At 41.8% G+C, this 27,521-nt stretch overlaps 1 protein-coding gene across 6 annotated transcripts in view; it reads right to left on the bottom strand.

Moving 5' to 3' along the window:
* The window catches only part of ubr4 (ubiquitin protein ligase E3 component n-recognin 4), a 67,144-nt gene that overhangs the window by 23,423 nt on the left and 16,200 nt on the right, over positions 1 to 27,521 (bottom strand). For 4 of the 6 annotated variants that reach the window (XM_078287994.1, XM_071923687.2, XM_071923685.2 and 1 more), the window contains exons 16-61: positions 27,361 to 27,517; positions 26,806 to 26,891; positions 26,278 to 26,447; positions 25,576 to 25,855; positions 24,916 to 25,048; positions 24,251 to 24,330; positions 23,929 to 24,057; positions 23,159 to 23,341; positions 22,726 to 22,848; positions 22,392 to 22,621; positions 21,973 to 22,091; positions 21,700 to 21,797; positions 20,966 to 21,123; positions 20,275 to 20,481; positions 19,978 to 20,079; positions 19,792 to 19,892; positions 18,679 to 19,066; positions 18,380 to 18,443; positions 18,039 to 18,230; positions 17,099 to 17,169; positions 15,815 to 16,007; positions 14,632 to 14,865; positions 14,202 to 14,372; positions 13,793 to 13,975; positions 13,012 to 13,170; positions 12,579 to 12,731; positions 11,480 to 11,707; positions 11,111 to 11,268; positions 10,769 to 10,943; positions 10,155 to 10,356; positions 9,174 to 9,337; positions 8,595 to 8,811; positions 7,881 to 8,097; positions 6,654 to 6,717; positions 6,419 to 6,553; positions 5,514 to 5,688; positions 5,041 to 5,172; positions 4,710 to 4,831; positions 3,974 to 4,085; positions 3,576 to 3,706; positions 2,873 to 3,050; positions 2,218 to 2,322; positions 1,512 to 1,649; positions 1,073 to 1,241; positions 562 to 766; positions 350 to 463 (exon numbers count right to left, since the gene is read on the bottom strand). In XM_078287994.1, the coding sequence (XP_078144120.1) occupies positions 350 to 463; positions 562 to 766; positions 1,073 to 1,241; positions 1,512 to 1,649; positions 2,218 to 2,322; positions 2,873 to 3,050; positions 3,576 to 3,706; positions 3,974 to 4,085; positions 4,710 to 4,831; positions 5,041 to 5,172; positions 5,514 to 5,688; positions 6,419 to 6,553; positions 6,654 to 6,717; positions 7,881 to 8,097; positions 8,595 to 8,811; positions 9,174 to 9,337; positions 10,155 to 10,356; positions 10,769 to 10,943; positions 11,111 to 11,268; positions 11,480 to 11,707; positions 12,579 to 12,731; positions 13,012 to 13,170; positions 13,793 to 13,975; positions 14,202 to 14,372; positions 14,632 to 14,865; positions 15,815 to 16,007; positions 17,099 to 17,169; positions 18,039 to 18,230; positions 18,380 to 18,443; positions 18,679 to 19,066; positions 19,792 to 19,892; positions 19,978 to 20,079; positions 20,275 to 20,481; positions 20,966 to 21,123; positions 21,700 to 21,797; positions 21,973 to 22,091; positions 22,392 to 22,621; positions 22,726 to 22,848; positions 23,159 to 23,341; positions 23,929 to 24,057; positions 24,251 to 24,330; positions 24,916 to 25,048; positions 25,576 to 25,855; positions 26,278 to 26,447; positions 26,806 to 26,891; positions 27,361 to 27,517 (7,305 nt within the window). The remainder of the gene's footprint in view (positions 1 to 349; positions 464 to 561; positions 767 to 1,072; positions 1,242 to 1,511; positions 1,650 to 2,217; positions 2,323 to 2,872; positions 3,051 to 3,575; positions 3,707 to 3,973; positions 4,086 to 4,709; positions 4,832 to 5,040; positions 5,173 to 5,513; positions 5,689 to 6,418; positions 6,554 to 6,653; positions 6,718 to 7,880; positions 8,098 to 8,594; positions 8,812 to 9,173; positions 9,338 to 10,154; positions 10,357 to 10,768; positions 10,944 to 11,110; positions 11,269 to 11,479; positions 11,708 to 12,578; positions 12,732 to 13,011; positions 13,171 to 13,792; positions 13,976 to 14,201; positions 14,373 to 14,631; positions 14,866 to 15,814; positions 16,008 to 17,098; positions 17,170 to 18,038; positions 18,231 to 18,379; positions 18,444 to 18,678; positions 19,067 to 19,791; positions 19,893 to 19,977; positions 20,080 to 20,274; positions 20,482 to 20,965; positions 21,124 to 21,699; positions 21,798 to 21,972; positions 22,092 to 22,391; positions 22,622 to 22,725; positions 22,849 to 23,158; positions 23,342 to 23,928; positions 24,058 to 24,250; positions 24,331 to 24,915; positions 25,049 to 25,575; positions 25,856 to 26,277; positions 26,448 to 26,805; positions 26,892 to 27,360; positions 27,518 to 27,521) is intronic. The other 2 variants (XM_078287995.1, XM_071923686.2) reach the window with 1 other exon arrangement.

Here is a 27,521-nt window from a genome sequence, read left to right on the forward strand (position 1 = left end):
CTGACACTGATCACTTTTGTTAATCTGCACAACAAGTAATCTTGTTAGACAAAATATTATATTTTAATAATGTAATCTGATCAAAACGCATTCTCCCATTTCTTTTTGAAATAAATTCAAACAATAAAGTCATTACAGCATAATTATATAGCAATGTACAAGTTTTTGCTTTCTGTGGCCTTCACCAATACCTAGGGTGAGTACTTTAGCCTGGTATTGGGCTGATACCAGTAACAGTTCTGTGTTCCATTAGGTATTTTGACAGATTCTGTTCAAATCAGTCAGTCTTTGAATGCCCAAAGCACATCAAACCTAAGCATTGCCACATTGCATGGGAAAGAGGACGTACCTCAGAGGAGGATTTGGAACCAGACTTGGTGCGAGACATGAAGACGCTGAGCAGTCTCATGATGACCAGGTGTACTTCATTGATGGAGCTGCGCTCATTCTTCTTGGAGACGTCCTGTAAGGAGGATGAGGTGAAGCAAATAAAACAATGACATATCAAGCCTGGCTAATCACAGTCTAGTTAATTCTAGTCTAGTCAGTGGATGTGGTTACCTTCTTGTGCATGCCTAGTTCAGCGATGAGCTGTGCGAGCAGATCATCCAAGGCACCTTTATCCTTGTCGTCCTCACCGTCCAGGTCGGAGGTCAGCATGAGGATAACCTGCATGTAGGGGATGGCGTGGACTCCTCCTACGTTGTGGAGCTGAGGCAGGTGCTGCAGCAAGCGCTCCAGCAGCATAAGACGAACCATGTGCAGCCTGACGAGAAACACAAAATTAATAAAAGTTGACAACATTTTTACTTTACTGAGCTGACCTTAGTGTGCTCTGGTAGTTTATTTATTGTGATAATCTACTGATGTTGGAATGGGAATGACTTCTTCCACTTGCTTCCCTTCTCCAGGGTCAGCTACAGCTGGTGGGGATTCAGTGTCTTGATGAAGGGCTTCACTTCAGTAGGGCAGATGCTAGCTGTCAAGGGGGCTTGAATTCAGGCCTTCCAAGCGAAGGACAGTCTCCCTACTTACTATGCCAAACTGCTGCCTCTCATTTGGGAAGACTGACCTGTTGCTAGTGTGGATGTCTCCCTCGGTCTCTCCTTCTCCCTCTGAGCCTTCGCCTTCCTGCTGGGCTGTGGTGGTGCTGATGGCCCCGGTGCTGGAGCTCACACTGCCTGGACCAGCAGGGTGGCCCTCCACTGTTGTGTCCCCATATGCACTGCTGCGGCCCGACACTGTACACACACACACACACATACACGCAGGAGCAAATTGGAAACTCATTAAAGTGTCACTCATTAAGTGAAAAAATTAAATATATCTGCTTTTGCTCGGTTACAATGATAACAATTTTACAGACTGGCTCCTCCATATTTTATAGAAATTAACTTCAGGAAATTTGTTATTTCAAGGATAGATACAGTATATAAAATTTTGGATTTGAAAAAAAATGTTTATTAGCTATAAGTTGGTTCTGTTCAGGATCGATATATTTGATCACCCACCACTGTGCTCCCCTGCGACAGAGTCGATGGCAGAGCCTCCGCTCTCGGAGCCCACGCTGCCTCCATGCTCGGCTGGAGATGTCCGCAGCGTGGAGCCGTCAGTGGCTGCTGTGCTGCCCTCGTCATCTGACGCCGGGGCTGAAATCATAGCAATAGCTGTAACAGTAAATACACCGCAGTCATCTGGCCAGGATACATGAAGATTAATTTATACCAACAACTTATAAACCATCACACATGCAATACAATCAAGACATTCTTCAACCTGCTGTTAATGGTCGCTTTTTTCCTGTGGCCCTATGATGGGTATTACTATACAAAATTAAAGGTGTACTTTGACATGAACTGCCTAGCTTGCAGCTACTTGTACAATGTTATGAACTAAAATGTGACAAATGTCAAATGTCTGGTGAAGAAAAAAAATGTCAAAATATCAGAATGGGTGATGATAATGTTTGAGCCTCAGGGTGGGAAATTATCATCACCAGACAAAAGCTGGTAGATTTTGGCTGCCAAGTTTGTCTATCCTACCAGCCACTAGCAGGTAGCCAACCACCATTCAGAGGTCACATTTCATTTTAAAACTGTAGCTTGCAGAAAAATATTGTAAGTGACAAGTCACTTAAAATAATCACAAGTCACAAGACACTGTGACCTGTAGACAAAAACACATTCTCACACATTCTGACGGAGGTGGTCTTATTACCTGATGCTGTGGTGTCCGAGAGGGTGCCGGCATCCAGTGAGGAAGAGCTTGGAGCCTGGCCAGACAGGCCGAGGCTCTGGAGGCCGAGGGCACTGCTGCTACTGCCTGAAACCATCAAAGATATATACACTAAGTTAGAGCACAGACTCAAAAAACTGATCTCCTAATTGATGTTTAACCTGATAAAGATGAGGCCAACCATTTAGAGGTGTACTTTAACCAAACAGGAACATTCTGACACTTTAACCAAACAGGAACATTCTGACATTTCACATCTGTCTAGCCTGTGTCCAAAAACTGATTTTTGGCATAAAAGCTTGTTGATCAAGTACTGTTGTGTGACAAGAAGATTGCTTGCAGTTTCACTTGTGTGTCCAGTATTAATGTAGTTCTGTAGATTGGTAATTGTGTAGTTTCAAAAGCATGCTAACACTTTAGCACACTGGTGGTTAAAGGGACAGTATGAGTTAGTTTACCATCTTCTTCTGAACTAAATAAACACCAGACACACACAGGTGAAACTACTACAAATCTCCCCATTGCATATTAGGTTGATTAAAGTGTTTATTTGCCAAAACATTCACCCACTATGTGATGGGGACTCCCAGCCAGGCAGAGTTACCACTGACTGTTTTTTTTTTTTTTTGCTGCTGACCTTGTTGATCCTGCTGCAGGCTGAGAGCGATGGCCAGCTCCACCATGGTCTCATCATCTGCATCTGGAGGGATGTCCAGCATGGGGGGGAAACCCTCGGCTCCAGCCAGCAGAGCCTCCAGGGGAGACGGGTTTCCGTTGTTCACGTTCTCTGCTGTCTCTAGCACCATGGACTCCGACTGAGGAGAAAGACACACAAAGGCATGTTATGCAGTTCTTCAACATGCTTTTAAGGTGGTGAACAGCTAGTATTCATAGCACATGTATCATAATGGAGAAAAAAAAAACAGTGTATAAGGCGAGATTTATATTTGACCATCATCAAAGTCATTTGGCAGGGGGAGAGGAACAAGGTCCACTATCTATAACTGCTCATGCCATTTTTCTTCATAGGGTGAATAAAAAACATAAAAACATACCAAATATTCATGGCTATATTAGTTTATTTTCCATATTTTTATATATTATTAGATATTTTAAGATATCATATTTAGGTCTAATTATGTTCCATTTTGATTTTCAGTAGTTGTTATGCCACTATCCCTCCCTACACACCATAAAACCGTACCGTAACCAAAAAACATAAAACTGAAAAATCGCAATTTATTTTCCTCAGATAAACCAAGACATTCTGGAGTATATCTGCAGCCCTCTGTTCAGGTCACTGCCAGTAAACGTGCTTAGAATTGGCCGTCTTTGCTCACCACCATCTCAAAGTCGCCGTGGTCCACTTCATTCTGCTCCTGACTCTCCTGTCTTCCCTCTTCTCCTCCAGTCAGCACTGACGACTGCATTTTGTCATCAGCATCGTCGTCGTCATCGTCGTCTTTGTCTCCTGAAAAATGAAAGTGGACAAACATGTCTTTAAGGACTGAAGCCACTCTTGGACACAAGAACATGAACACATGTTTAAGTTTTAATAGTCAAAATACATTTTACTAACATAGTCATATGTGTATTGGGACAGAACAACAAGTATTAGTCTTGAATTTTTATGGTAACCCCCAAATTTTAACGACTGAAAATAATCCAGTAAATTTCCCCACACTATCCCAGACGTGAGTATGAACTCTGTATAACATAAAGCCTGTGCAATTCTTACCCATGGGTGTGTTGGAGCGTGGCGGAGATGGAAGGGTCACATGACGGCGTTTGTTTCTTGGTCGCAGCACTCTGATCAGTGCCTGCTTACAGGCAAAGCTCACAGACGTATCCTGGAATCGGTTCAAACAGAGCATGATTTATTACCTGACTACAGACAGTCCCTGTTCCTCAGAAACATCAATGAAATGCCCTGCCCTATTGGTAACATTAAACAATCGGTACTTTTAAATGCAGCATTCCATTTAATAGCTCATATCGTAGTTAAGAGATCTTATTTGGGTATTTAGTATAAGATATACAACTGTAGATAAATCCAAGTTTATATGCATCTTCATATCCTTGTCATGCATAGTCCTGCATACATCAACAAACTGAATATTTAGAATACTACAATAGAAACAGTGAACAGCAGTAACTGCTTATTGTGTGTTTTAAAAATGTCAAAGGTCAGGACTAGGTTTAATATCAATAAGATTATACCTATAAATGCTATTATAATGATATACAGCCCATATACAGCCCAAGCAACACTTTTCACAGGACAGGAGATAAACCTTGAAGCCATTTATTTCACTTTCATAACTCACTAAAATATTCAAACCTTCCAAAAAATACTGAAATAAGAATGTGCATGTAAAAACAGCACATGAACGTTTATGTCATGATTCACTGTCAACGTCTCCCATTCTTCCAATTCCAAGTTAATTATGCTAGTGATCAACAGAAATACTTACAGTGCACAGTAACATCTGCATGTAGATTTTGGAGGCTATGTTGATGTAGTCCAGTTCACATGTGCAGTATCCATGGATGATGTCCACCAAGGCATTTACTGTTGCTTCCACATGAGTTAGACCTTAGAAACAACAACAAAATTCACTCATTTGTAGTCCTTTTTCAATCAGGTGTATGGTACCAAAAACAAAATTCCACATGTTTATACATAATGTGACAATTTCGCTGAGTAAACAACCATTTTATCATGTTAGTACCTAGACATTTGTTATTATCAACCAATATGACAAGACAAGCTTTCAAGTTCTGTTCCTAAAGTTTTTCGCTTACCAGGCAGGCAAGCAGGAGCAAGGAAGGCGTTCTTTGGTTTGAGGGCATGAAGCTTCCAGAAATTATTCACCAGCTGCATGATGAAATTGCAGCTCTCGCCATCCACATGCTTTTGCCCATCCTCTGTCATTTCTGGATAAAGACAAGATACATTACATAAACAAGTTCTCAAAAATAAAATTGTCACAAAAACTGGCAAAAAATTGGGCTCATACAAATTACTGATTGCCTTCTTAAAATGGTAATCTGCAACATAGCCTCTGGAGTAATTCAAAGTACTTTTAGGTGACTTTGCCGCTATAATCCATAGATAGTCATATTCAACCAACAATTTCCCAGAAGAATATTTACAGAGTTTAAGCATGCTTTACAAACAATAAGAGATGCTATGAACACCCATTATAGACCTTTTACATGCAACTGTTATTCCCCAGTTTTGATCAACATGCATCACCAGCAGAGCAGCCGCTTACCAGAGTCGTGGTGCGGTGGCTTGGTCTCTGTGAAGTGGACCAAGTTGTTGGGTCTCATGATGGCGATGGAGCGGGCAGTGATCACCAGCCTCTGGAAGACATCGGGGTCCAGCTCCCGCCCCTCACGGCTGCAGCTGTTCAGACACTGTACTGCGTTACTCAGCAGGGATTGGTCCTGAGGAAAGGAAGTGGGCGGGGGCCACATTAGTGCTTTTTAATTGGCGTAGATGAGCACCACATGAGCAAACATTCTGTTTATAATGTCATTATCCCCTTCCAAGGTTGTGGTTTCTGAATAAATTGTGTAATTTATATATTTAATGGATAAACTGTTGTTAAATTTGTACAATGAATAAGCACCGTTTGTTTTTGTTTACTGCTGCTTACTATCACACTGTGCTAGACTAATTCCCCTTGCAGCTAATCTTTTCTATTCTACCATGAACTTAGATTACTTCCTTTATACAGGGTTCATACTTTTGCAAACCTAAATTTTTGGACATTTTGGATTTTTCATTAATTGGTTTACACGTTTAACTCTACACCAATGAATAATATCACCTCTATTTACAGCCCGTCTCTCTTTCCTTTTTCACACACACACCCAATCTCGGAATTTGTGATGTGGCTGTTCTTGTTTTAATCTGTATTTTTGTCCCTTGCTCTCTTTAAAGCATGTTTAACTAACTTGTTTGCTAAAAGTACTTACATAAATCTGACTTCATTACTTTTATAAAGTTTCATAATTTACAAAGTTAACATGAGGATCACTGAGCTAATGGTGATCCTTGTGTTATCTAGAGTATATCAATGATTTCTGCAGGAGACAATATAACCCAGGACACGAGGAGGACGCTACCACTTTGCCTTCGGCCTACTCTGAAACACAGGATTTTTTTTTTTACCTTGTGGTTGTGGTAGGCAGTGCGGCTGGTGTGCAGGCTGGCCAGAAGTCCCTTGGTCTGCTGCTGCACACCTGCAGGTGTCGGCATGGACAGGAGGAGAGTAGCCAACTCCAGCGCTGCAGCCTTGTTCTTCTCCTACACAGACAGATTGACAGACAGACACACAGGAATCCTCATTAACATGCATCATTCCATTTAAAGCAGTGAAGAGTAAAAAATCCTCATCTCATTTTACCTTTTCACTGGAGGAGCCAACTGCAAAGCAGCTTTCCAAAGCTTCAAGGGAGCTGACCACCAACCTGAAAGTGAGAAAGATGATCAACACTGCTTCTACTGCAGACTTTGCCTAAAATAAACCAACCAAACAAAGAAAATAAGACCAAATCTCAACCTGTTGCATTCTGTGCTAATCTAAATGCAAAATAAAAACATCAAATGCAAGAATAAATGATTGTCAGGAAAAAAAAGATAAAACTTATGTTCTTTTAGAAGTGTGGAGATGACACATGGCATGTTAACAGTCTCAGGCATGGACACACAAACTGGCACACATGCACAAAACCATACAAACAAGCAGAGAAAGGGCAGTTACTAACCGGTCCAAGGTTGATAAGGACTCAGTTTCACAACTTTTTATTGTATTTTTGGGAGCAAAAGAAAAAGAACAAAACAAGTGTGAGGATCACAGAAAGAAACAAGTGAAAGTAAATGATTCAGTTGAACAGAAGAGAAGCATGCAAGAAAAGATGACATCAGGATAGCCATGCATTATACACGCTACATAATCTAAAGACACAGAGAGCCGCACCACCATCATTACCACTTCAGGCTCATCCTCAACGCTCCTGTTACACTCCCACACTGCCTAGTGACCCATCGAGAGTAGAGGTGCACCGATAACACTTTCAATGTGATATACAGACACTGAGTAATGAATTTTATATATTGGATGATAACCATTACAAATGTGATCAATTACTTTTACTGAGCATAAAATTAACACATTAATGTAACATCCCATGTCTAGGAAAGGCAGAAAATCAACCCTTGTTATGCATGCCTCTTGGTATCGGATTTCAGTATCTGAAAAAGTCTCAGATACTATTACCCAATTTTAGCCTGGTGTCTGCATACCAGAATTGATATCAGTGCAGCCCTAATCAAGAGTAATAGATAAATGTTCTATCGATCTTTATTCCCATACCCATTTTTCTGGTCATTTATTCAAAGCAACAGCTATGAGCCAATAGCTTCCTTCCATGCTAATTTCACTAACATTTATAAGTACAGATAAAAGGAAGTCTAGCAGATGAGAGACACAAACTGCTCCATTGGAAAGTCAAAGAAATCCTCTCTGTGTCTGCTGATAGACCACATCAGAACATGAGTGTGGTTAACTGAACTGGTAGAGGCTGTGGACTCTAATGGTTTGTGTTGACCCCATGACCCCTGAAGCCCGTACCTCTCCAGCACACTGCCGCTGGTGGTGGTGGGGGTGGTTATGTCTCCGTCCGCCGTGCCATTGCCCTGGTTGAGGTTGGGGCTGCAGACGTTGTTGACAGAAGCAGAGGAGAAGTCCTCCGGTGGATCCTCAGGCCAGCCAAACTGCTCCTTGGTTTTACCGTAGATCTTGATGGAGTCGAGCATGGTGACGCCGGCCGGGTCAACTGATGCACCAACTTAAAAAAAAAAAAAAAAAAAAGTACAGGAAGATGAAATCAGGAGCTGAGGAGCTTTTCATGAGATCCAAGTTTAAGGAATGGTTCACCCCAAAATGTAAATTCTGTCTTATACGCACTCCCATGTCAGTCGAAACTCTTAAGTTTGTACAACCACCAAACACACATTAGATAATGACCTATTTTTCATTTGTCAAGGTTTGAAAAGTTGGCTAGGCATGCAAGGGACATAGATAGGAGACATAGACCTCCATGGTGTGCTTTTAGTCTAAATTTTTTCACCTAAATCCTGTAAACTATATCAAGACACTACACAAATCACTAATAATGACCATCAGAGGCAGCAGTAATTTCAAATCCAACCATTTTTTTCCTCGGCTTTACAGGAATTCACAGAAATTGACACTGATAGAAATGACAAAGAACATCTGCCAGTCAAGATGCGCAACAAGTGGCCAGATATCATCATCATCATCGCTGCAGACTCTCGCTCTTACTAAAGATGGAGAGCTTCTTGTCAGCCTGCAGGGCCTCCTCTCTGGTGAAGGGGAAGTCAAACCAGCGGGCTCGTGTCAGGTTTATCTGCATGGTGCGGCCGAAGATCTCCAGGTAGGACGGCGCCCTCTCGATGGCCTGGGTGCCGACCTGCACCCGCATGCCTGTCATCACCATGGAGCTGTTGTTGTTGACCGCTTCTACGGTGAACCCACCGGGCTAGGAGGAAACAGTCAGAGTTTAGCATCATCATAGGCATTAGCAGATGCACGATAGAGCACTGAATACAACAGAATCACCTCAGAGTAGTACTCACAGAACTGAAACACTACCAACATCACTGCATAACATAAAGTTGTTCAAAGAGCGTACTATCCAAAATGTTGGTGTATTCCTTTTTTTTAGTTCTTATCAAACACATCTCACTTTCTGCTGTTATGTAAAACACACCTTCAAAAGCACAACAAATACATTCAAGAATATGCATTGCCATTTTATGCCAATATATTAGCTCAGGCAATAGCAAAATCATCTCTTGGAGCTTTTACTTACACAGAATCAATTTGTTAAAATGTTCCTACCTTTGTGTTGGCCACATACATCCCAGTGGAGTTGAGTCTGTGTTTGATCTGCTGTCCGTTGTAGACCTGCAGCAAGTCGTTGCCCCCGAACTCCACCTCCGTCAGCTGCTGGTTGTGTTCAAAGAAGTCGACGGGGAACGTCACTTGACTGGAGGTCCGGGTGGCTGGAAGTAAAGTCCTTACATTTAACAACGCACTGGAAGAATTTTAGCTGGCACTATTTTCTGTAAAGGGGATAATGATTTAGCATAGATACAGTCTGTATAATTAAACATTTCTCCTGTACAGACAATCCTTCAAAGAATCGGAGAGGAGAGCAATTTAGTTGGGCTATCGTCAATTCACCATGATGGAAATACAGAGGACCTTCACTTCGGGGACCTGGGGAATATTTAGGTTTTGGTGTCTCTCTAATCTAACTGGAAAATATCTGAAAATATTATCACAATTTTGACAATTTTGATCTTAAGACCCAAGTCTGTCCCAAATTAATGAAAAACAAAAGCCATATAACCACAATATAATTACAATTATGACTAGCCCGCTAATAAGCATGAATTACTGAATTAGGTTATTGAAGAGAGCTGATGAGAAGATTTAAGCTATTTGAAAGACAGCCAGTCCTATGTAACAGCAGGTTAGTATGCACTGCACTGTATCGTAAAGGTTGCAAACCACATTAGTTCAATACCTATCCGTAGTATTAGGTTATGGAGGATAATCAGAGTGTCTAACTCGAATCTGCTTCTACCACATTACACCCAGAGTTTCTAGACATTTTCCATTTTAAAATTCCAGACATTTTCCATTTTTTTATTTTCCCATTTTGGCAAGAAACCAGCCATCCTCTGGGAGTGTTGCTCTACTCCAAGAATCACATTTGTCTGGTAAAATAATGAAAATGGCAGATGTTTTTGAGGATCCACTGGCCACTGTGGTTGGTGGTTAAAAGTAAGTTTACATTCTTGCCCTCAAACTCACTGGTAGCGGCAGCCTTGCGCTTGCGGACCGGCTTCATGATGCTGATGCCACAGCTGGGCTGCAGCGAGGGCTGGAGCCAGTAAGAGGTGTTGTCTACGTTGGCCATGTAAATGCGCAGGCTACCGTCCTCACAGAGCAGAATCATGGTAGTGCGCTGCTGCTCATTGCTGGCAGTGTGGCGGATAGCCACCATGTCTTGAATCTGAGGAAAACGGAGAATACAGGAATGTTATCGCTAGGAAATGGTGTTGAAATCAGAACAGATGGATCCACAATTAGTGTTGTAATTTGGTGCTTCACCATTATGTTTTATCACTGTGTTTTATTAATGTGCAAATAATTAGTGTAGCTAAATGCCTAACCAAGTAAGTCCCATTGAGATTAAAAATCTCTTTTTCAAGGTAAATGTGGCCAAGATGGCAGCAGCACAGAAAGTTACAGACAGGAAAGATAATAATAGGATAATAATACAATATAACAAATATAAAATATCTGAACTATGTAACTAGGAGTTCTTTTTTCCATGACTGTGAAGGCTATACATTGGCAATTTAAAAACCATTATCATTTCCTAACCTGCCAGTTTGCATGTCAGTGCAGTGAGTGGCCGTTACCTTAGCCTTGGCAGGCAGAGTTTTGATCTCTTGGATGAGGAAAGTGTCTGGCTTGACCATGATGACCAGCGGTATGCCGGTCGTCTGCTGCACGCAGCACACCAGACCTGGGTGGTTCATCACCTCGGACCACTGGCACAGAGCAGGAGACATCTTACTGCTGCCGCCATTAGAGCTAAAGAGAGCGAGAGGGAGACAGAAAGAAAGAGACAGATAGAGCGATAGGAGAGAGAAACAAAGGCACGAGTAGTAAGACAGAGACAGACAGACATTTCATTTCCCAGCCTCAGTGCAGTGGCAGTGAGGTGAAAAGAGAGTGTATGGTGTGGGAGAACTGATTACCCTTTGATGTTGATGGTGAAGAGCCTCTGGACGTCGGTGGTGCTGCGGCTGATGGTGGCAGCGAAGGACTTGCCCTGGCTGTAGCTGAAGAACAGCATCTGGAGCACATGGGAGTAATAGACCGACACGCCGCCTCCGGCTACCTGACCGTTGCTATCCTGGAGTCACAAACAAAGAATTTACCTCAACACTGCTTTCTTTAGGATTAGGATTTTTACGCTGAATTTGAAATGGAAATGAAACATGGTTTTTAAATGCACAAGGAAGGGTTGTTTTTACATTTTAAGTTATAGTACAAGACCTTAAGTGAAGAAAAAAAAACCCTGATGAACAAGTTTCAGAATAGTCATCTGTTTGCGTGCCACTTACCTTCAAGTCTTCGTGGTTGATCTCCAGTACGTTGGTGACATAGAAAGGGCCGTGTTGGGCGCTGCTCGACTCGTCCATGACCTGGGTGTACATGTAACCTGCTGAGGACATGATGACGATAATGTTCTTCCCCTCTTCGTTGAAAAGGAACGTCGCGTCACGGATCTTGGAACTTGGGAGCAGGAAGTAGTACATGGGACTGAGGGCATCCACTGACAAGTCATAAATCTGTTTGGCAAGGGAGAAAACCAAGAAAAAGTGACACATTAAAAGGCAAAGTATCAGAAGGATTGCCTCAGTTAAAAAGTAGTGACAAGTGGTTTTTAAACAAGTGAAATCTAACTTAATGCTGGTTACATGCTTGGCAGCTGGGAGTGTCTTGTGAAAGAAAATATAAAAAATGAAAGCAAATCACCAATAATAGCTCACAACTCCCACTTAACAACTGAAGAACTGAACAACTGAATACACTCAGTAAGGCCTATAATGGAAACATTCTCAAAGTTATATGCTGCTTTTTAAGTGTAAATGTGATCAATAATGTTGTCTATATTTTAATTTTCAAAAACTATTGATTTTTTTCTGTCTGTGACAACAACGCAACTTAGAGTCATTACCTACACCTGCACACATACATTAAATTGGTTGTGATACAACTCCTGGCCACAGGTGGCAGCACTGAGCGACTTGCTAAGGCGTACTGTGAGTGGCAGTCATATTGGGAAAATGAATGATTTTAGGGGGTATGATAGCTTTTAAAGTTGAATTTTTGGCACTTTGGACACGGCACTTATCACCCGTCACCCACCACCCACTGATAGGACAAATATAAGTTTTGTACAATGTGTTTAAAGTTACAAAAGTCAAAGCAGAATTTTTTTTATTGCCGGTTGTGAATTAACGTGTGTTCAAACTGGGGCCAGCTGGACGGGACTCTGCTGTCAAAAAGCTCAGAATGTAAAGCGTCTAGCAGAGTACTGATTCAGAGCTAGGTTGGTGGTAGTGAGCAGTGACAAACAATTCTAAAAGATATTGCAAATACACTGTATGTGCCTTAGTGCCACTGAGCCACCAAGATGCCCCTTCTTTTAATACATACCTTGACGAAGTCGGCAGTGATGATGGCGAGCTCAGTCTGAGAGCCTGGCAGCCAGATAGCTTTGATGATGAAGTTGCCGGTAGCCAGTTGTGGATGCAACACCAGGTGGTCTGACACAGAGCCGGTGCTGCTGAAAGTTAGTACGTGGCAGTCCTGGGAAAAAGAGGGGAGAAAGAGACAGAGGAGACAGTCAAATACCAAATCCCTATGTGCACAGCCATTTATATATAAAGTAGTCCTGGTATGTCTAGGCATGTTTTTTTCCATGTGTATGTGTGCCAAATTCCTGGTGCTTGTCAACGTACTTGGAGATTGAAGTGATTCTGATGTAAATAAACTGATTCTGTGTAAATAAACCTATTAAAATGAACACACTAAACTGGAGACAAACAATCAGGCGGCAGTAGAAATTCTAAAAAGCAGGTTTTCTGACCTTGAGGCCGCACACAGCCAGGTAATCTTCGTTGCAAGGGTTTCCTGTGAGACTGAGGACGGTGAAGGGGACGGGTGCAGAGGCCAGGCGGGTCAGAGTGAGCTTCCTCTTGCTCGAATCAGCCTGCTTCAGGAGGGCGGATAACTGCAGAACCGTTATCTGTCGAGTGGGAGGGGAAAAGGGAAGAAAGGGTTAGGGGTGTTCAAACAGTGGGACACTGTAGACTGGTGACAGAATTCATATAAACTATAATCATGTAGTAAAACTATTAAAGTGATTTTGGTAATGACAGTAAAAGTACGAGTGATACAAAACCATACTCTGAAATAAACATTAAAGGCAGTGTAAAGGGAAAGTGTCTTCACTGTCTATCCAGTGAGTGTTTGGACAGCAACACATTAAGGTTTTTGACTCCACACTATTATTATATTGAATGTCATGCTGTATGACACAAAGATATAAAGATAAAGTGGAAACTGCAGCTTTAATTCGAGAGTAGTCGGGTAGAAGTGCAACTTTGTTTGTCAGTGGTCCTCCGTTTCTAACTGCTTTAAGTATTTTGACATATATTCAATAAAGTAGTAATTCACAAGTTACTCAAACTGATTCAGATCTGCTTGTGTGGGGAAGCCATGGGGATCTTTCTGTGTCCAAAACCCCAAAAGGCATATAAATCCATTGCGGATTTCAAATCAAAATCAACTATAAATTCCTCTCTCATGCTCCTTTTAGAGCCGCGAGGACAACTGGGGGATCCAGGTTCTTGGTTTGTGTGGCACACCTTGCCCTTCTCGTGGCTGACTGCAAGGTGCTGACGGCGGCCGTGGGGCGAGGACAGGACACACATGGCAACACGGCGCAGGACATGGGCGCTGATGAGCTGGCGGATGGTCTGGCCCTGGTCGCCGCTGTAGTTCATCCGCACGTTCTCAAAGGCTCCTTCCTGGGAGCCGAGCGTGGGAACCTGAGGAACAGAAGGACAGGACACTGGGCCTTTTAATGTAAATCATTTCTAATACAGTCTCATTTTTAATAGGGTTTAAATAGCTGAAATGATAATTCAAAGTATTTTGCTAGATATTTATATGAATACAAAAGCATAACATACTGTATATTCATGTATTTTTCATCAATGCAACTGGCCAATATCAATTTCTATATCAAAATCCAAACCCTACTGGTTATCATACCATTAACTGGTCAGTCATCTCCACATTTTTGTCCTGAGTATGCAGTTCATTGAGGGCTTGCTGGGCTCGGCTGCTGCTTCCCACAGCTGACGCCTGCTGGAAGTTGGTCTGGATCGCATCCATGAGAAAAATGAGCATCTCCAGTATGACTGCTGCAGTGGACGACCCCAGCTGGCATAGAGAAAGAGATCGAAAACCACAAGTCACACAAAGTACACATGGTAGACATGATGTACTAGATGCTTCTACGTGGGTAAATCTACTTTGAGGGCCGAGAAGTGCCACAATGTAAGGTCCTCTAGGCAATCTTTTCAGCAAACAAAGAAACAGTGAGGCTCACAGAGAGATAAAAAGACAGATGTGGAGAGAAGAGACTGACTCAGGGGTAAACCTGCATTAGACTCTACTTCATAACAACCCTTTCTCTCACCACTTGTGCCAGCAACTCTTCCTGGCAGCCCTCGATGCTCTTGCAAACGCTGCTCTTCTTAGGTCTGTCCTCATCGCCAGGTTTGCCATCACAGATGGTGACCTTGCCCTTGTCGGAGGGCGAGGCGTTCTGGTGGCGGATGGCGCTCTCAGGCATACGCAGCTCACTCTGGAAGGCAGAAGACTCTTTGAGAGTGGAGCCCATGCCACTGCTGGGGCTGCGCTTGACCAAAGCCTGGGGATGACAGAACACACAGGAGGGCAATGAGAACAGAAACATTGCAGATATGCACATAGACATCATACCGGTTTTCGGTAGAATGTACAAGCTTTTCACAAGTGGTCACCCTCTCAGCCTCTTTCTCTTTTGCTTCTTTACAACAAAAAGACCCTGAGTCTGTGTTTATTTTGCTAGCTCCTCCAAGTTGTGGAGCATGCAGTTAGTCAAATGGACGGTCAGAGGGATTTTGTTGGATGTTTTTTTTTTTTTTATCCAAACTGCCTCCGAAGGCTAATGAAAATCGTGGATTGATCAGAATCTTGGGGCGGTACTAGAACAATTACGGTCTGATCACCATTGGAATTTACTAGATGCCGGTATCACATACTTCCACTGTGTAATCCTGGTGCAAAATATCACAGCTCAACTCACATTGTATATATTTTTGATGCAAAATGAACAAAATTTGTGAATTATGGTCATGACCAAATCAAAACAAAGTGATGTTAAAATGATTTGTTTTGTTTGACATCCCTAAGCAGAGGAGAAAAAGCTGAGAGCAGAGCCAGAGCCACACATTCACTAGTTATGTTATCTAAAATGCTGTAAACCACACACAGCACACATACTGAAAACACTCAGTCACTAAGTATCAGAAACACAAAGACAGGATGCAGATTTTGGCCTATCACACTTTTATCAAATTTAAGATTAGCTAAAGGTTAAAGGTTAAGTGCAGTTGATGTTGGTTTGTTTAGCATCACATGCACATATTGACAAATCCTTAATTTCATGTAAGATTAACTGGGAAAGCTGGCCATTTCAGTACACAAAATATTCACAACAGACACGGGCAACATGAATTCTCTCATTTCTGGCCATATGTGTGGGCTAGCTAGAACCCTGACCAAATGAAATGACTGGATGGAAGTCAATGGGGGAATGATTTGCAAGCCAAAGTTACCGCTGTTGTTCTCTTCCCATGATGACCTGAGGTATTCGGTCTCACCTGGCAGCTGCCATCCTCCTTGGCACCGCAGTCACAGAAGAAAGAGCCGTATTTGGCATAGGAGATCTCATGGTCTTTGTGACAGACCTTGGCGCACACTGTGCACACACCTACCCCATCCACCATCTTACAGGTGTGACAGTGGTACCTGCGGAACGAAAGGACCAAGGCGAGACTGAGCTAGCACATCAATTGTTAGCAACGATAGTCAACACACCACCTGCTTAGCTCTAAACACAGTTAGGAGACAGCTATCATCGCAGGAAACGTGTGACATGTTATTATGCTAACAGTTAAATCAATCAAATCTAATTTCCCGTGCTTCCTTGTATGTTGAAAACAGAGGTGACAAAAACATGATCACATTGCAGAGCTATCCAAGCAGATTATTTCTCAAGAACTGAATTATGAAGTTTAGCTAACAAAACCTTGAGGATGTCTCCAGCTATGACGACTGTCTCCAAGTTTGGTTTAGATTCTACAAAGTGACACAGTTTTGCTGCCTTTGGATGTCTTCAGGTCGCGGGAAATAAAATGCAAGTAGTTCAAAACTCAAATACGGGTAGAAAAGAAGTACAATTAGGACAGCGCAATAGTAAATGTGGCCCTAGGTAAGCACTTGCTGTCTTCTCTTTGCCATGGTCAAATAAAATACACAAATGTAACCAAGATGTAAGCAAAACGCTGCATGTCATCACCCGCTGAATACAGTGTCTGACGCCATTATGGAAACAAAGTCCATGACACAAACTGCTTTTTCACAACATCATCCTGCAGCTGAGACGGTACTTAGCTAACATCGCTTGCCCGCTTCTCTCTTCTTAGCTTTCTAACACACTAGCTTTGCAAAAACACAAATACTGCTAAGAAAAAATTAACGTATCACTAAAACATACTTTAAAAGATTCATTCAAAGACTAATTTATATTATATTGTGGCTCATTTCTACACAGGGTCAATAGTGAATTCTTGTCCTGTCTCCAAAGATTTTAACACATGCTAATCACATGAGTTTACTGATCCAGATAAATCTATGTAATACGTTTTTCAGTCTAGGTTGTTTATTAAAAACTGGTTGCAGGTATAATAGCCTCCTAGTTTACACAAACGGACCTTTGAACCTCTCAAGACCTCCAAGGTTGAACGTATTAAAAAAATTAATAAATAAAAGTAAAAATCTGGTGTCATCCAGATAACGGTAAAGAAAAGAGATCATGGGGAAGGAGACGCTTCTTTTACCAATGCTGGTTCATGAACTCCTTCTGAGTGATGGTGAAGGTGCAGAGTTTATTGCAAAGGGAGTCTTCATCCTGTCAAACAAAGACAAACATGTTCAAGATGAATTTTTCCATTTAGCTGCAATTTTGCAACTGAAAACTGAGTAAAGCAACATGAATGCCATTTACTGTGAATTTTAACTAAAAATGTTTTAGCAAAAATCAAGTGGTACAGACTTTTAACATCTTATTGTCAGTTTCTTGTTCAATCCTTTTTGCGTTTCAATTTATCTTTATGAGAACTCAGCTGTCAATGTGATTGGCTTTAATTTCTCTGACGCAGTACACAGGACAAAACTGATTAAAATGAATAAATGTGAACAAAAGAAGTGGGTTATCTAACCAGGCTTGAATCATCATGTTCCTGCTACAGAATTTAAAGACTGACTTGAATAACAATCATTTTAATGGTTGTCTCTCCCTACTAATGTTCCTACCAAACTCTTCAGGGAAATCAGTAGAGAAATCACAAACACAATTGCTGGTATCCGGATTAAAACTGGTTCCCTATTCCCCCGGGAAATCAGTAGGGAGGTACAGCTCATAACGTTATCTTTGTTATCTTAAGATCATTTTTATGGCATCTCTGTTCTACTAGACAGTGAACAGTGGAGAGAGACAGGAAAGTTGTGTCTTTTGTTTTCTGTAAAGCACTTTGAGAGAAACCTGTTTGACTAAAGTGCTTTGTGAATCCGTTTGACTTGATGCAAGCAGGGACAGAGGGGGGATTGCAGATGGTTAAGGGAGCTTTCTGGGACAAATGGTCTGCAATTAATTTAATTTTTTTACTGATGAAAAACACTTTTCTGCAGCAGTTTTCCCAACATGTCTATATGCCGTGCATGATCAAAACATAGGGCCTTGTTTGCAAACAGATAGACATGGGGGGAAGAGATCCTCACAGAGTCCTCTGCCTGGGAATCATCCTCCTCCACAGCAAGTTCCTCCACCCAGTCGGAGTCCACTTCCATGGCCTTCTCTTCTCCCTCCATCAGAAGCGCTGAGGAGCCCTGGCCGCTGCTCTGCCTCAGGGCGTTCATCACATCCGCCAGGTAGGAGATGATGTGGCACGAGCACTCCAGCATGCTGGCGTGCTGAAAACGAGGAAAAAAAAATCACTTTGGAATTATCAAATGTAAAGCACTTGTTAGGCCAGAGTTATGAGCCAAATCAAACTGGATTGAGTCAAAGAATGTGAACTGTGAAAAGCTCTGTTAAAAATAGTGCTGGAATAAAAACTTACCTTGCCCTGGGACAAATTTGTGCTCACTTTTTCCACAACATTCTTCTGTGTCAAATACTTCTTGCTGCACAAAAAAGAAGAGTAGTCTAATAAATATTCAGCAAATTGAGACTCTATTGCTGCTTGATCATAGTTAAAGAGATAGGTCACCCAATGCAAAACATTTAATATTTCTTCTCTCAAAAGGTGATAAACTGAAACTGAAAAGACTTTAGTCCCAGCACAGTTGATGAAAAGTTCCATGCAGCTCACTAATTTAATGTAAGCTTTGTCTATAAAACTGGAGCCTCATTTCTTACCATCTAGTCAGCCAGTCGATGGCGGCCCTGTGCAGTTGCAGGTGGCCGGCTCCCTGTCCAGCGCTGGCAAGCGTGGCCATGATGACCATGAGCTCAGGAAAGCCTGTCCCATCGCCATTGGCCAACATGTCTGTTGCCATGGGAATGAGCGTGCTGAGGAGGACGGTGCACACTCCCTCGCCCACCTGGCTGTTGTCACGCACAATATGAGTGGTGAGCAGCTGCAGAAGCTGCCGGTTCTCCTGCACTATCTCCAGCTGCTCCGAGTCCTTTGGCGGGGTGGCCGTCATGCGCGTCAGCCAGGACTGTAGGCGCGAAGGCTCCACACAGGCCAGTTGAGCCAGAGAGCCACACAGACACAACAGGCTGGGGTTTGGGCTCTTCTCGGCTGGAGAGGACAGCATCATGGTCAGGTTATTGGTTGAGCTTACCGACAATCAAACAGTCATCAAGCAAACAAGGAAGGAAAGTGAAAAATAGTGCAGCTGCTATGTTCATGTCTGGGAAAATCTCAGTGCATTTTCATTAACAAAGTAATTTATCATTAAAAAAAATACATTTATGAATAAAGTTCAAATTTCTCAGCTTATGAACTGCAACTTAAAATCAAGTACAATGCATTTTATCTTTAGCCGCCGGCAAGCAATTCCAATCAATATAGGAAAATGTTTTTATATGGAAATAGGATCCCTGTCATGTATAATTCAGTGCACTTTGTAAAATGACTACATATCAAATTCCCAACAGAGGAGTCAACACATGTCTCATGAGCTTTGAAAGCAACCACCAGAGGGCGACATGATAGCTTACCAACAACAAGGGAGCTTGTGGATTTTTTTTTTTTACGCTGTGCTATGTATGTGTACATTTCCTATCTGACAACAACAAAAATCTAGTACTATATTCTTATTGACCTTATTTGTTGTAAAGTAAAGCAAATCAAAACCATCCAGATGAGAAGATTAAACAGGGATTACATAGTTCAGAAAGTGCCACTTAACTATATTTAGTAAAATCAGCAATTCATGCATCTGCAGCTTTTCAAATATCTGAGACTATTTCAGATTGCTAATATTCTTTGATGTTATTTAACTTTGATAATGGTAAACTTACTGAGCTGGAAAAGCTTGGTGAAGAATTTCAGCACCCTGTTGCAGAACTTTGCTGACAGGTTCTCATTGGCTGTCGCCATCATAATCTGGACAAGCTCACCGCTGGGGAAAGAAGAAGCACAAAATAAGTGACACAGCTGTATCAAATGCGTTATAATGTAGCCTGTGATGTCAGTTGGGCATTTACCTGAATGAAAAGAACTCTTCCATGGCCTTGCGGACTTGACTGCTCTCAAGCTGTTTTTCAAGGTACTGAAGGCATTCTTCAAGCACAGACTCATCCAAACCACTAAAATGATGAGAGGTCAAACAATAATCACTGAACAATAAATCACTTTAAAAAAGCTTGGTAATATTCTAATCAGCCATTAGAGAGCCCCAATACGGAACTGCGCTCTGACCTCAGTGTGGAGGGGGGCAAGCAAAAAGAAAATTTCCCTACTGGGCTTAATAAAATACTGCATTACATTAACCCATGTCATACCTATTGGGGTCTGAGTGGTGGGCAATGATGTTGTAGCAGCCAGTCACCAGACGCTCGTAGATGCGGGCTAGGAAGGCGTCCGACTCAGACGGGCCGAGGATGCGCTCCAGCGAGGTGCTGCTGATCTCTGCCACGCTCTCTGTGCTGCTCTCCAGGAGGAGCGGCAGCAGAGAGCGCACAACCTGCGAGGGGTTCAGCTCCTCTGTGCTGAGGTGAGAGAGAGGTGTGGTAATGTTAACTAGAGCTGGCAGGTTTTTCCAGAGATAAACCCGTCTACAACTGCTTCATACCTACGCATTTTATTCAGCTACCAATCAGATTAGATGGACAATTGGCTGCTCATTAGGATTACAGAGAACTTTTGGCAAATAAACTCTTTCATCAATTTACCATTGTCCAGTGAGAAGATTGGTAGCAGTTAAACTAGTGTTTATTTAATTGCGATAGCGCATGCTAGCACTTTCCAAATTGTATCTTTAGTGAACAGCACAAGTTAGTTTAGCATCATCTCAGAAATATAGCACACTAAATACTGCAAAAAAAAGCTACAAATATTTTTGTCAGAATATTATCAAAATTGATAATAGAGCTTATTTGCCAAGTTCACATCTTTCATCGTTCACAAATTACATTAGTTTAACACACGGGTTAAAATGATCCAGATTGGAACAAGGACTGAACAGGCACTTACACAATGAGGTCTCCAGTGAGACGAACCAAAGAGAGCAGGATGTGTTTGAGAGAAGAGGCCAGGGCCAGGGACTGGCAGCTCAGTGTGCCCAGGTGGGCCGCTTGGATGGCACTGATGTAGCTCTCTGATGGAATCGTGTCGTTGGCAAATGCATTTCGCTAAGGAGTAAAACACACCAGACTATTAGTCTCTTGGTACAATATGGTTTCTGAACTGCTGAGTACGCCATTTCAAGACAGAATACTCAGTCAACATCACATTTGTTTATTACAGTTTAGATTAATGGTGAGGGTGGAAATTATTTAGTGAAATGTTGTGGGCTATACAGTGTGAGCATGCAGTGTGAGTGTTGTGTTGGTCTGATTAGTGTTGAGAATGGGAATAGGCGTGGGTGGTTTTGGGACACTAAAATTTACAGATGAGCCTTCTGGAGGTCTCATCTGTGATGTGAGGCGCACACACTCTCATCTATACCCCTAACATCTAAACCACATTGCACACACCCTAATTTAACAAAACAAAACAAATAGTAACCATCATATCCTCTGCAGTGGTTAAACAAAATGTGTTGTGTCCACAGATAGTCAAATGGTTAAGTACTTGCCCCACCGATTAAATAAAGAATAAAAATATTGTAAAAAGGTGAGTAGACTGCCCACTCTCCCTCAAATAAAAGTGTTCAGAGAGAGGGACAGAGACAAACTGAACCATAAGCATCAACTTTAGTCACGTACCCATGAGCCAATGTTGGGGAATTCATTGGTGTGGATGTTGTTCCAAGTCTCACATATTGTCTGCACAGCCGAAGGCAAGTTCTGCATAACACTATGGCCTGTGAAATTATATCAAAAATAAAGTTCACATCAAAACAGTTGGTGAAAATTCATGCCTTAGACCACAAGATAAAAATATACTCACTCAATCACCAAAGACAAAATATGAGAACTGTTGCTAGGTGACTGTGCAAATTTATTTTTAAGAAGTTGCTGGGTAAATTTATCACATACCCAGCATGTTGGCCTTGCAGCGTGTGGAACCAATGGAGAGAACTGCTGCATAACCTTGGAGCTTGGCATCAGTGAGCTTGTTCTCCCCTTCCTCCGGAAGGCTCATCAGTAGGTAAGATCTAGACGACACAAGTTTGGTCTAAATCATTTCCTCTGCAGTTTCATTTCAAATGAACGACTCTCTCAATGTTAGGCAGCTTATTAGGCTACTTAAATCAGGGATAGGATCAGGAAAAAACAGGACAACAATAATCACCTGTAAAAAAAAAAATCGAATGCCAAAAAGCATCAGGTAAAATAATCACATCTTTGTATTCACAATGCTAGATTTAATAGATGACCCAGGCTTTTACTTTTACCGTGTTTAATGGTGAACAACACATGCAGAAGTTGGGATGTGGGGGAATCCCCTGTCTCACCTTGTGAAGGCAGTGTAAACATCGATGAGCTGTAGTGTAGCAGGCAGCAGGTTCTTGGTGATCTCAGACGACTTATGGGCGTCTGCCTCAATAGCAACCTTGGACAAATGCTCATCTAGAGAAACTTGCACTTTAGAAATGACTGCATCCAGTGTGTAGATGGCTTGTAGAGAGGGCACCTGGTGAAGTGGAAGGATAACACTCGGGTCCACACTGGAAAAGGCGGAAATCTGCAACAGAAACAAGCCATCAAAAAGTGAGCGTTGTGTTCAAACTTCAGTTTGGACAACAATGGATACGCACAGCTCGTCACCAACTTTGTTGTTGTCATTACCTGTCTGGCAATGTAATCCTCTGCTAGCTCCACATCATACTTGACAGTGCTACACTTAGCAGCTGTCATCTCAACCAGAGAAGCTGCTTGGTCTGCCTTCATTCCCTGCTTCACCAAGTGTTCCTGCCAATGACGACATGGGCATAGTCACACATCAAAATAAACCACAAAGGAGATGCCATGCAGTATAAAGGACCATTACATAGAGTAAATTTGCATTCAAACTTTGAAAGCTCTAGATGTCAATTATTTCAGAAAAGGAAATTTGCTTTGTTTTGAAAATGCAAACTAATTGTCAGTCAAATACCAAAAATAATAATAGTGGCCATGAAATAAAAAAAATTGCATTCATTTCTAAAAACTAGTCATTTATCTGTTCTAGGCATTTATCATGCAAGTGAACAGCCATTTGTCTATGCAAACATCAACAGACCTTGATCCAGTTCACGTAGGTGGACACACGGAGACGGGAGGACCATCGCAGTGTGTGTAGGATGTCGCTCTCACTTGGATCACTGCAGCCAGCCTTCAGCTGCTCCATGTAGGCTTTGGAGGGTGGCAGAACTCCCAGGATCCTCCACAGCACCAGGAAGTAGTACTGAAGGGAGCAGGCCTCCTGTACCACACAAAACACAAAGTCATTCAGCAGATGCAGATTTTGGATGTAATTTCTTACCAACGGGCATTTCGCCACTTCAAATGCCACTTCAAAGTCCAGTTTCGCACCTCGTATGTTAACAGACTCTGCACAACACATGCTCTAGTAACAAGCTGGAGGCTTTTTCAATAAGGTGTCAGGATTTTCAGTAGTGAGAGTCACACTGATGAGGCTCTGAGGGACAATGTTGAATAAACCAGACCTTTACATGGAAAATGAGTGCAGACCTTCTCTACTTTTAACCGTAGTGAGATTCTGCTAATTCAAAGTGTAAAGAATTGCTCCAAGCACAACATTTGGGATGATATTTTGCATCAATTTAATGCTCTCCGATTTAAGCATCCTTATATATTTTTTCCTATTATTCCTATATTTAGTTTGTAGGGTTTTCTGGAAAGCCATTTGTAAACTTTTGTAAGTACAATACAAATAGTATTTATTACAATTTAATCATTATTGTGGTACACATGAAAAACGGTTCATGGAAAATAATTGTATAAATTGTTGAGACAACTTTGTTTGTGTCCTGACTCCTGGGTTCTTACCATAGGTGTGATGGGTTTGTTCTCCTGTCTCCTTGCTGTGTCAAACTGAGAGCCTGCTGCCAGGAGTGAGATGAGCCAGGAATACAGTTCATCGTATTTCACTGCTCCATTAAAGAGCTTTGGAAAGACCTAGCAGAAAATAGTTATGTGGAAATACAATGAAGTACAATGAAACACAAAAAAGAGACATGCAAAAATAGCTGCTGTAAATCCTTTCAAAGTGTGCAATATGCCATCTCAATAACAACTGCAAGACAGAAGTCACACAAGTGTATGAATGAATCTAATTTTAAACAAGATATGACACGGGTCAGAGTCTCACCTTGCTGTCAAGTCTGCTGATATCGTCTTCAGATGCCTCAGGGGACAGGATGCAGTAGAATTTAGGCTGAACGGTTGAATCTAAGGGTAAAGTACATGAAAATATACCATTAGTGCCTCACCTAGTGCCTCCAAAAATAGTTACATCCTCATTACAGATGAGGAAAATCTAAATGTATATGTATACGTTTCTGGAGCCCTTCGCAAGATTTGAAATTTGCATTAAAACCTCCAGCGGAATCGTCCTGCACTTTGCTGTGAATGCCACTTGACTGCAAGGGCTCCTATCCTGACTAATGTTATTATATGCTGCCCTACTCTTTACTGTCCATCTACCATTGCAGAAATCATTTTATTATCTCCTGAATAGGAAAAATGTGCATGCTCACTACAGTATATTACAGCAGACAATATTTATTTTTCAAGTATACTTATGGTTGTGGCACTATAAACAATAACAAGCTATTATATTTGTTTGCACTCCACCCAGATAGAACCTTATAATTCCAAACTCATGATTTGGCAGGTAGTCAACCATTGCTCTATTCTGATAAACAATTTGATTGGTTAAATAGTGAAAGTGTCTGGTGAATTTTGGAATCCACCACCACTGTGGCCGGTGGGTAAAAAAAAACACTAATAGTATATTTCCTGCCCTGGTCTTACCTGCTGAGCAGTGTTTGGCCCAGTTCTCCTCCACCTCTTTGAAGCCATAGTAGAGTGGGAGACTGTTGCGCTTGCCTCCATCCTGAACAGAACCTGGCCCGGTGGATGGTGGGGTGAGGAGGTTGTACTGCACCTACAAATAACGTTCATTGCGGAGAGTAGTTAAAACTCTTTTACCTCTCTTCAGACCTACATGCACAACCTCATTTCTTGGAAGATTTAGCATTACAACAATGATGTTTTGTGTGAATTTAAGTTGAATACCACTTCATTTGGGTGTTCATGTTATTTCTACAGTCCTGTAAGTCAAATTTTGAACTCAAACAACTGTCTACCTAATCCAAAAACTAGAGAACTAAGACATGAATCAGTGACATCATCAAGATGTAAAACTAGGAGCTGCTGCTCCCTAAGTATTCAATCGGGGATTGTGGGGATTTTTTTAAACTCGAATGAGCCTCATTATTAATAAGCAGGTTTTAGATTTCTGAGACTGTTTTGGAATGGTGATTTTTTACATGAATCCTAAGCAGTATTCCACTTAAAAAAAAAAAATCAAATGTAACAAAAATAGCCATCAAATAAAAACAACCAAGTTAAATCTATCCCATTTACTATCAGGACAAGACAAGAGTCATAATTAGAAAATGAGCATTCAACCTGTTCAAAAAGGTACAAGGGGGCCTTGGAGTAGTGGTGCAGCAGGTAGTCGAAGACCAACAACAGGCGGGCCAGGTTGAGGGGCACAGCCTTCAGCTGGGAGTCTCTGCTCTGCGCTACTTCAGTGATGGCCTGGGTGACCAAGGTGAGGACGGACCGCCGGCCGCGCTCCGACAGGTTGTGGAAGAGAAGCATCAGGAGCTGGAGGTGCTCCACGTTGAGGTCGTCCTCCCCGTGAACAGAGCCCTGGATAGTGTGCTGCTTCAGTGTGCCCAAAAACCTATGAGAGCAGGAAGGGAAAGGTAGCATAGGTAGAGGAGAAAATGGAAAAAAAGTACAGAAAGAATAAGATAAACTGTGTGCAAATATAACCTAGTATACACCTCAAGAACAAGGTCAAATTCTGTAGTCCCACGGTGCATTTGTGGTTTTGCAAGCTACAGTTAGCTAATAATGATTTCAAAACACACTGTAAAAGTGCAGTATAATTCATGTCAAACAGAGTTTTAAATTGTGACCAAAAAGTTCTACCTTTGGTAGATATGTATTTCCAGTAGTATACATAGTATACATTTTTCCTCAGATGTTGACATAAATAGTCAAAGATGGAGTGGACAGATTAGTTCACCTGACTGACCTGCACCACAGTAATAAATCAGTGACAATACGTTTTCCAAGATGAGCAAGCAATGGTTGCCATACCTTTCCCAGACCTTCATACACTCAGGCACATCTGGTTCTCCTTGCAGGCTGGCTTTGTGCTGCCATATGAGGAGAAGTCTAGACAGGACTGACAATGACTGAGGGTGAATGTAGAGAGGCCATGGACCCTCTGAGAAGGGAGCAACTCCCAGCTGCTGAAGAAGGGTGCTCTGGAAATGACAAGACAGATACAATAGTAAGCATTAATTAATTAGTGTTAATCAATTTATCATTGTGCATTGAGAAGGTTGGTTGCAGTTTCAGCTCCATGTGTTGAGGATTAAGTATATGTATGGTATACAGTATAGTAAAGTTTTTGAGGTAATGCTAAGCTTGTCTGTACTGTCCATTAAACATACAGCATGCTTTTAACATGTATTGTGGCAAACACTGTACATTGAGAGGTGAAACGTTGCACAAGGTTTAGTTGATCACAAGCTTATTTGGTCACAAGTCTGTGTTCCTTTTGGTGAGTGAGCTACTGGAGGCAAAGTAATATCTATAAAGAAGTAATTACTTAATCCTTACCTGCAGGGCTGGAGATGGGAGATCTGATGTCACCAGGGTGTGGTTGAAGTGATACAGAGCTAAAGAAAATACTTCGTCTGAGGAGCCTGAAAAAAAGCATCAAGCCTTCTTTAGCCATGTTTAAAGATTGTATTATTATATTACTCAACAGCCTCAGTAAAGGTGTCCCACAGGAAAAAGTCATTCAAGTAAAAATCTTCTTATACATGGCCATTGCTACTACTTACAGTGATCATCTCCAATTCAACACAGAACTAACAGACCTGGGACCATTATCATAGGAAATACCATCTTAGTCTTAAATATTTAAATACAGTCTGTGTTGAGTAGGTTGTGTTGTTGATCATTTAGCTTTGATAACTCCTCTACGTCAATGGAACCACTAATTCTGGTGGGCACTTTAATGGAGTGGTTATAGTCTTGCCTGAGACCAGCCCACTAAAACGTAGCTTGGCCCATATTTCAAAATGTCTTACAGCAAGTCCAATAAAATAAAAATTAGGGTGTTGAGATAATGTGACATTTATAATAAACAGACATTTTTTCCTTGCTTACCTTTGACATCTTTGTCCACGTCTTTGATGATGCTGGCCAGTGTAGCCATGTGCTGCTCTGTAAGAGACACGCTCAGGTAGTTGCGGATGAAGTTGTTTCTAGACTTGAGCATGGAGGTGGTGATGAAGTTCAGAATGCTGGAGGCTAAACTGAGGAACTAG

The sequence above is a fragment of the Centroberyx gerrardi genome, chromosome 14 (assembly GCF_048128805.1).
Source record: "Centroberyx gerrardi isolate f3 chromosome 14, fCenGer3.hap1.cur.20231027, whole genome shotgun sequence".
NCBI classification, from domain to species: domain Eukaryota; kingdom Metazoa; phylum Chordata; class Actinopteri; order Beryciformes; family Berycidae; genus Centroberyx; species Centroberyx gerrardi.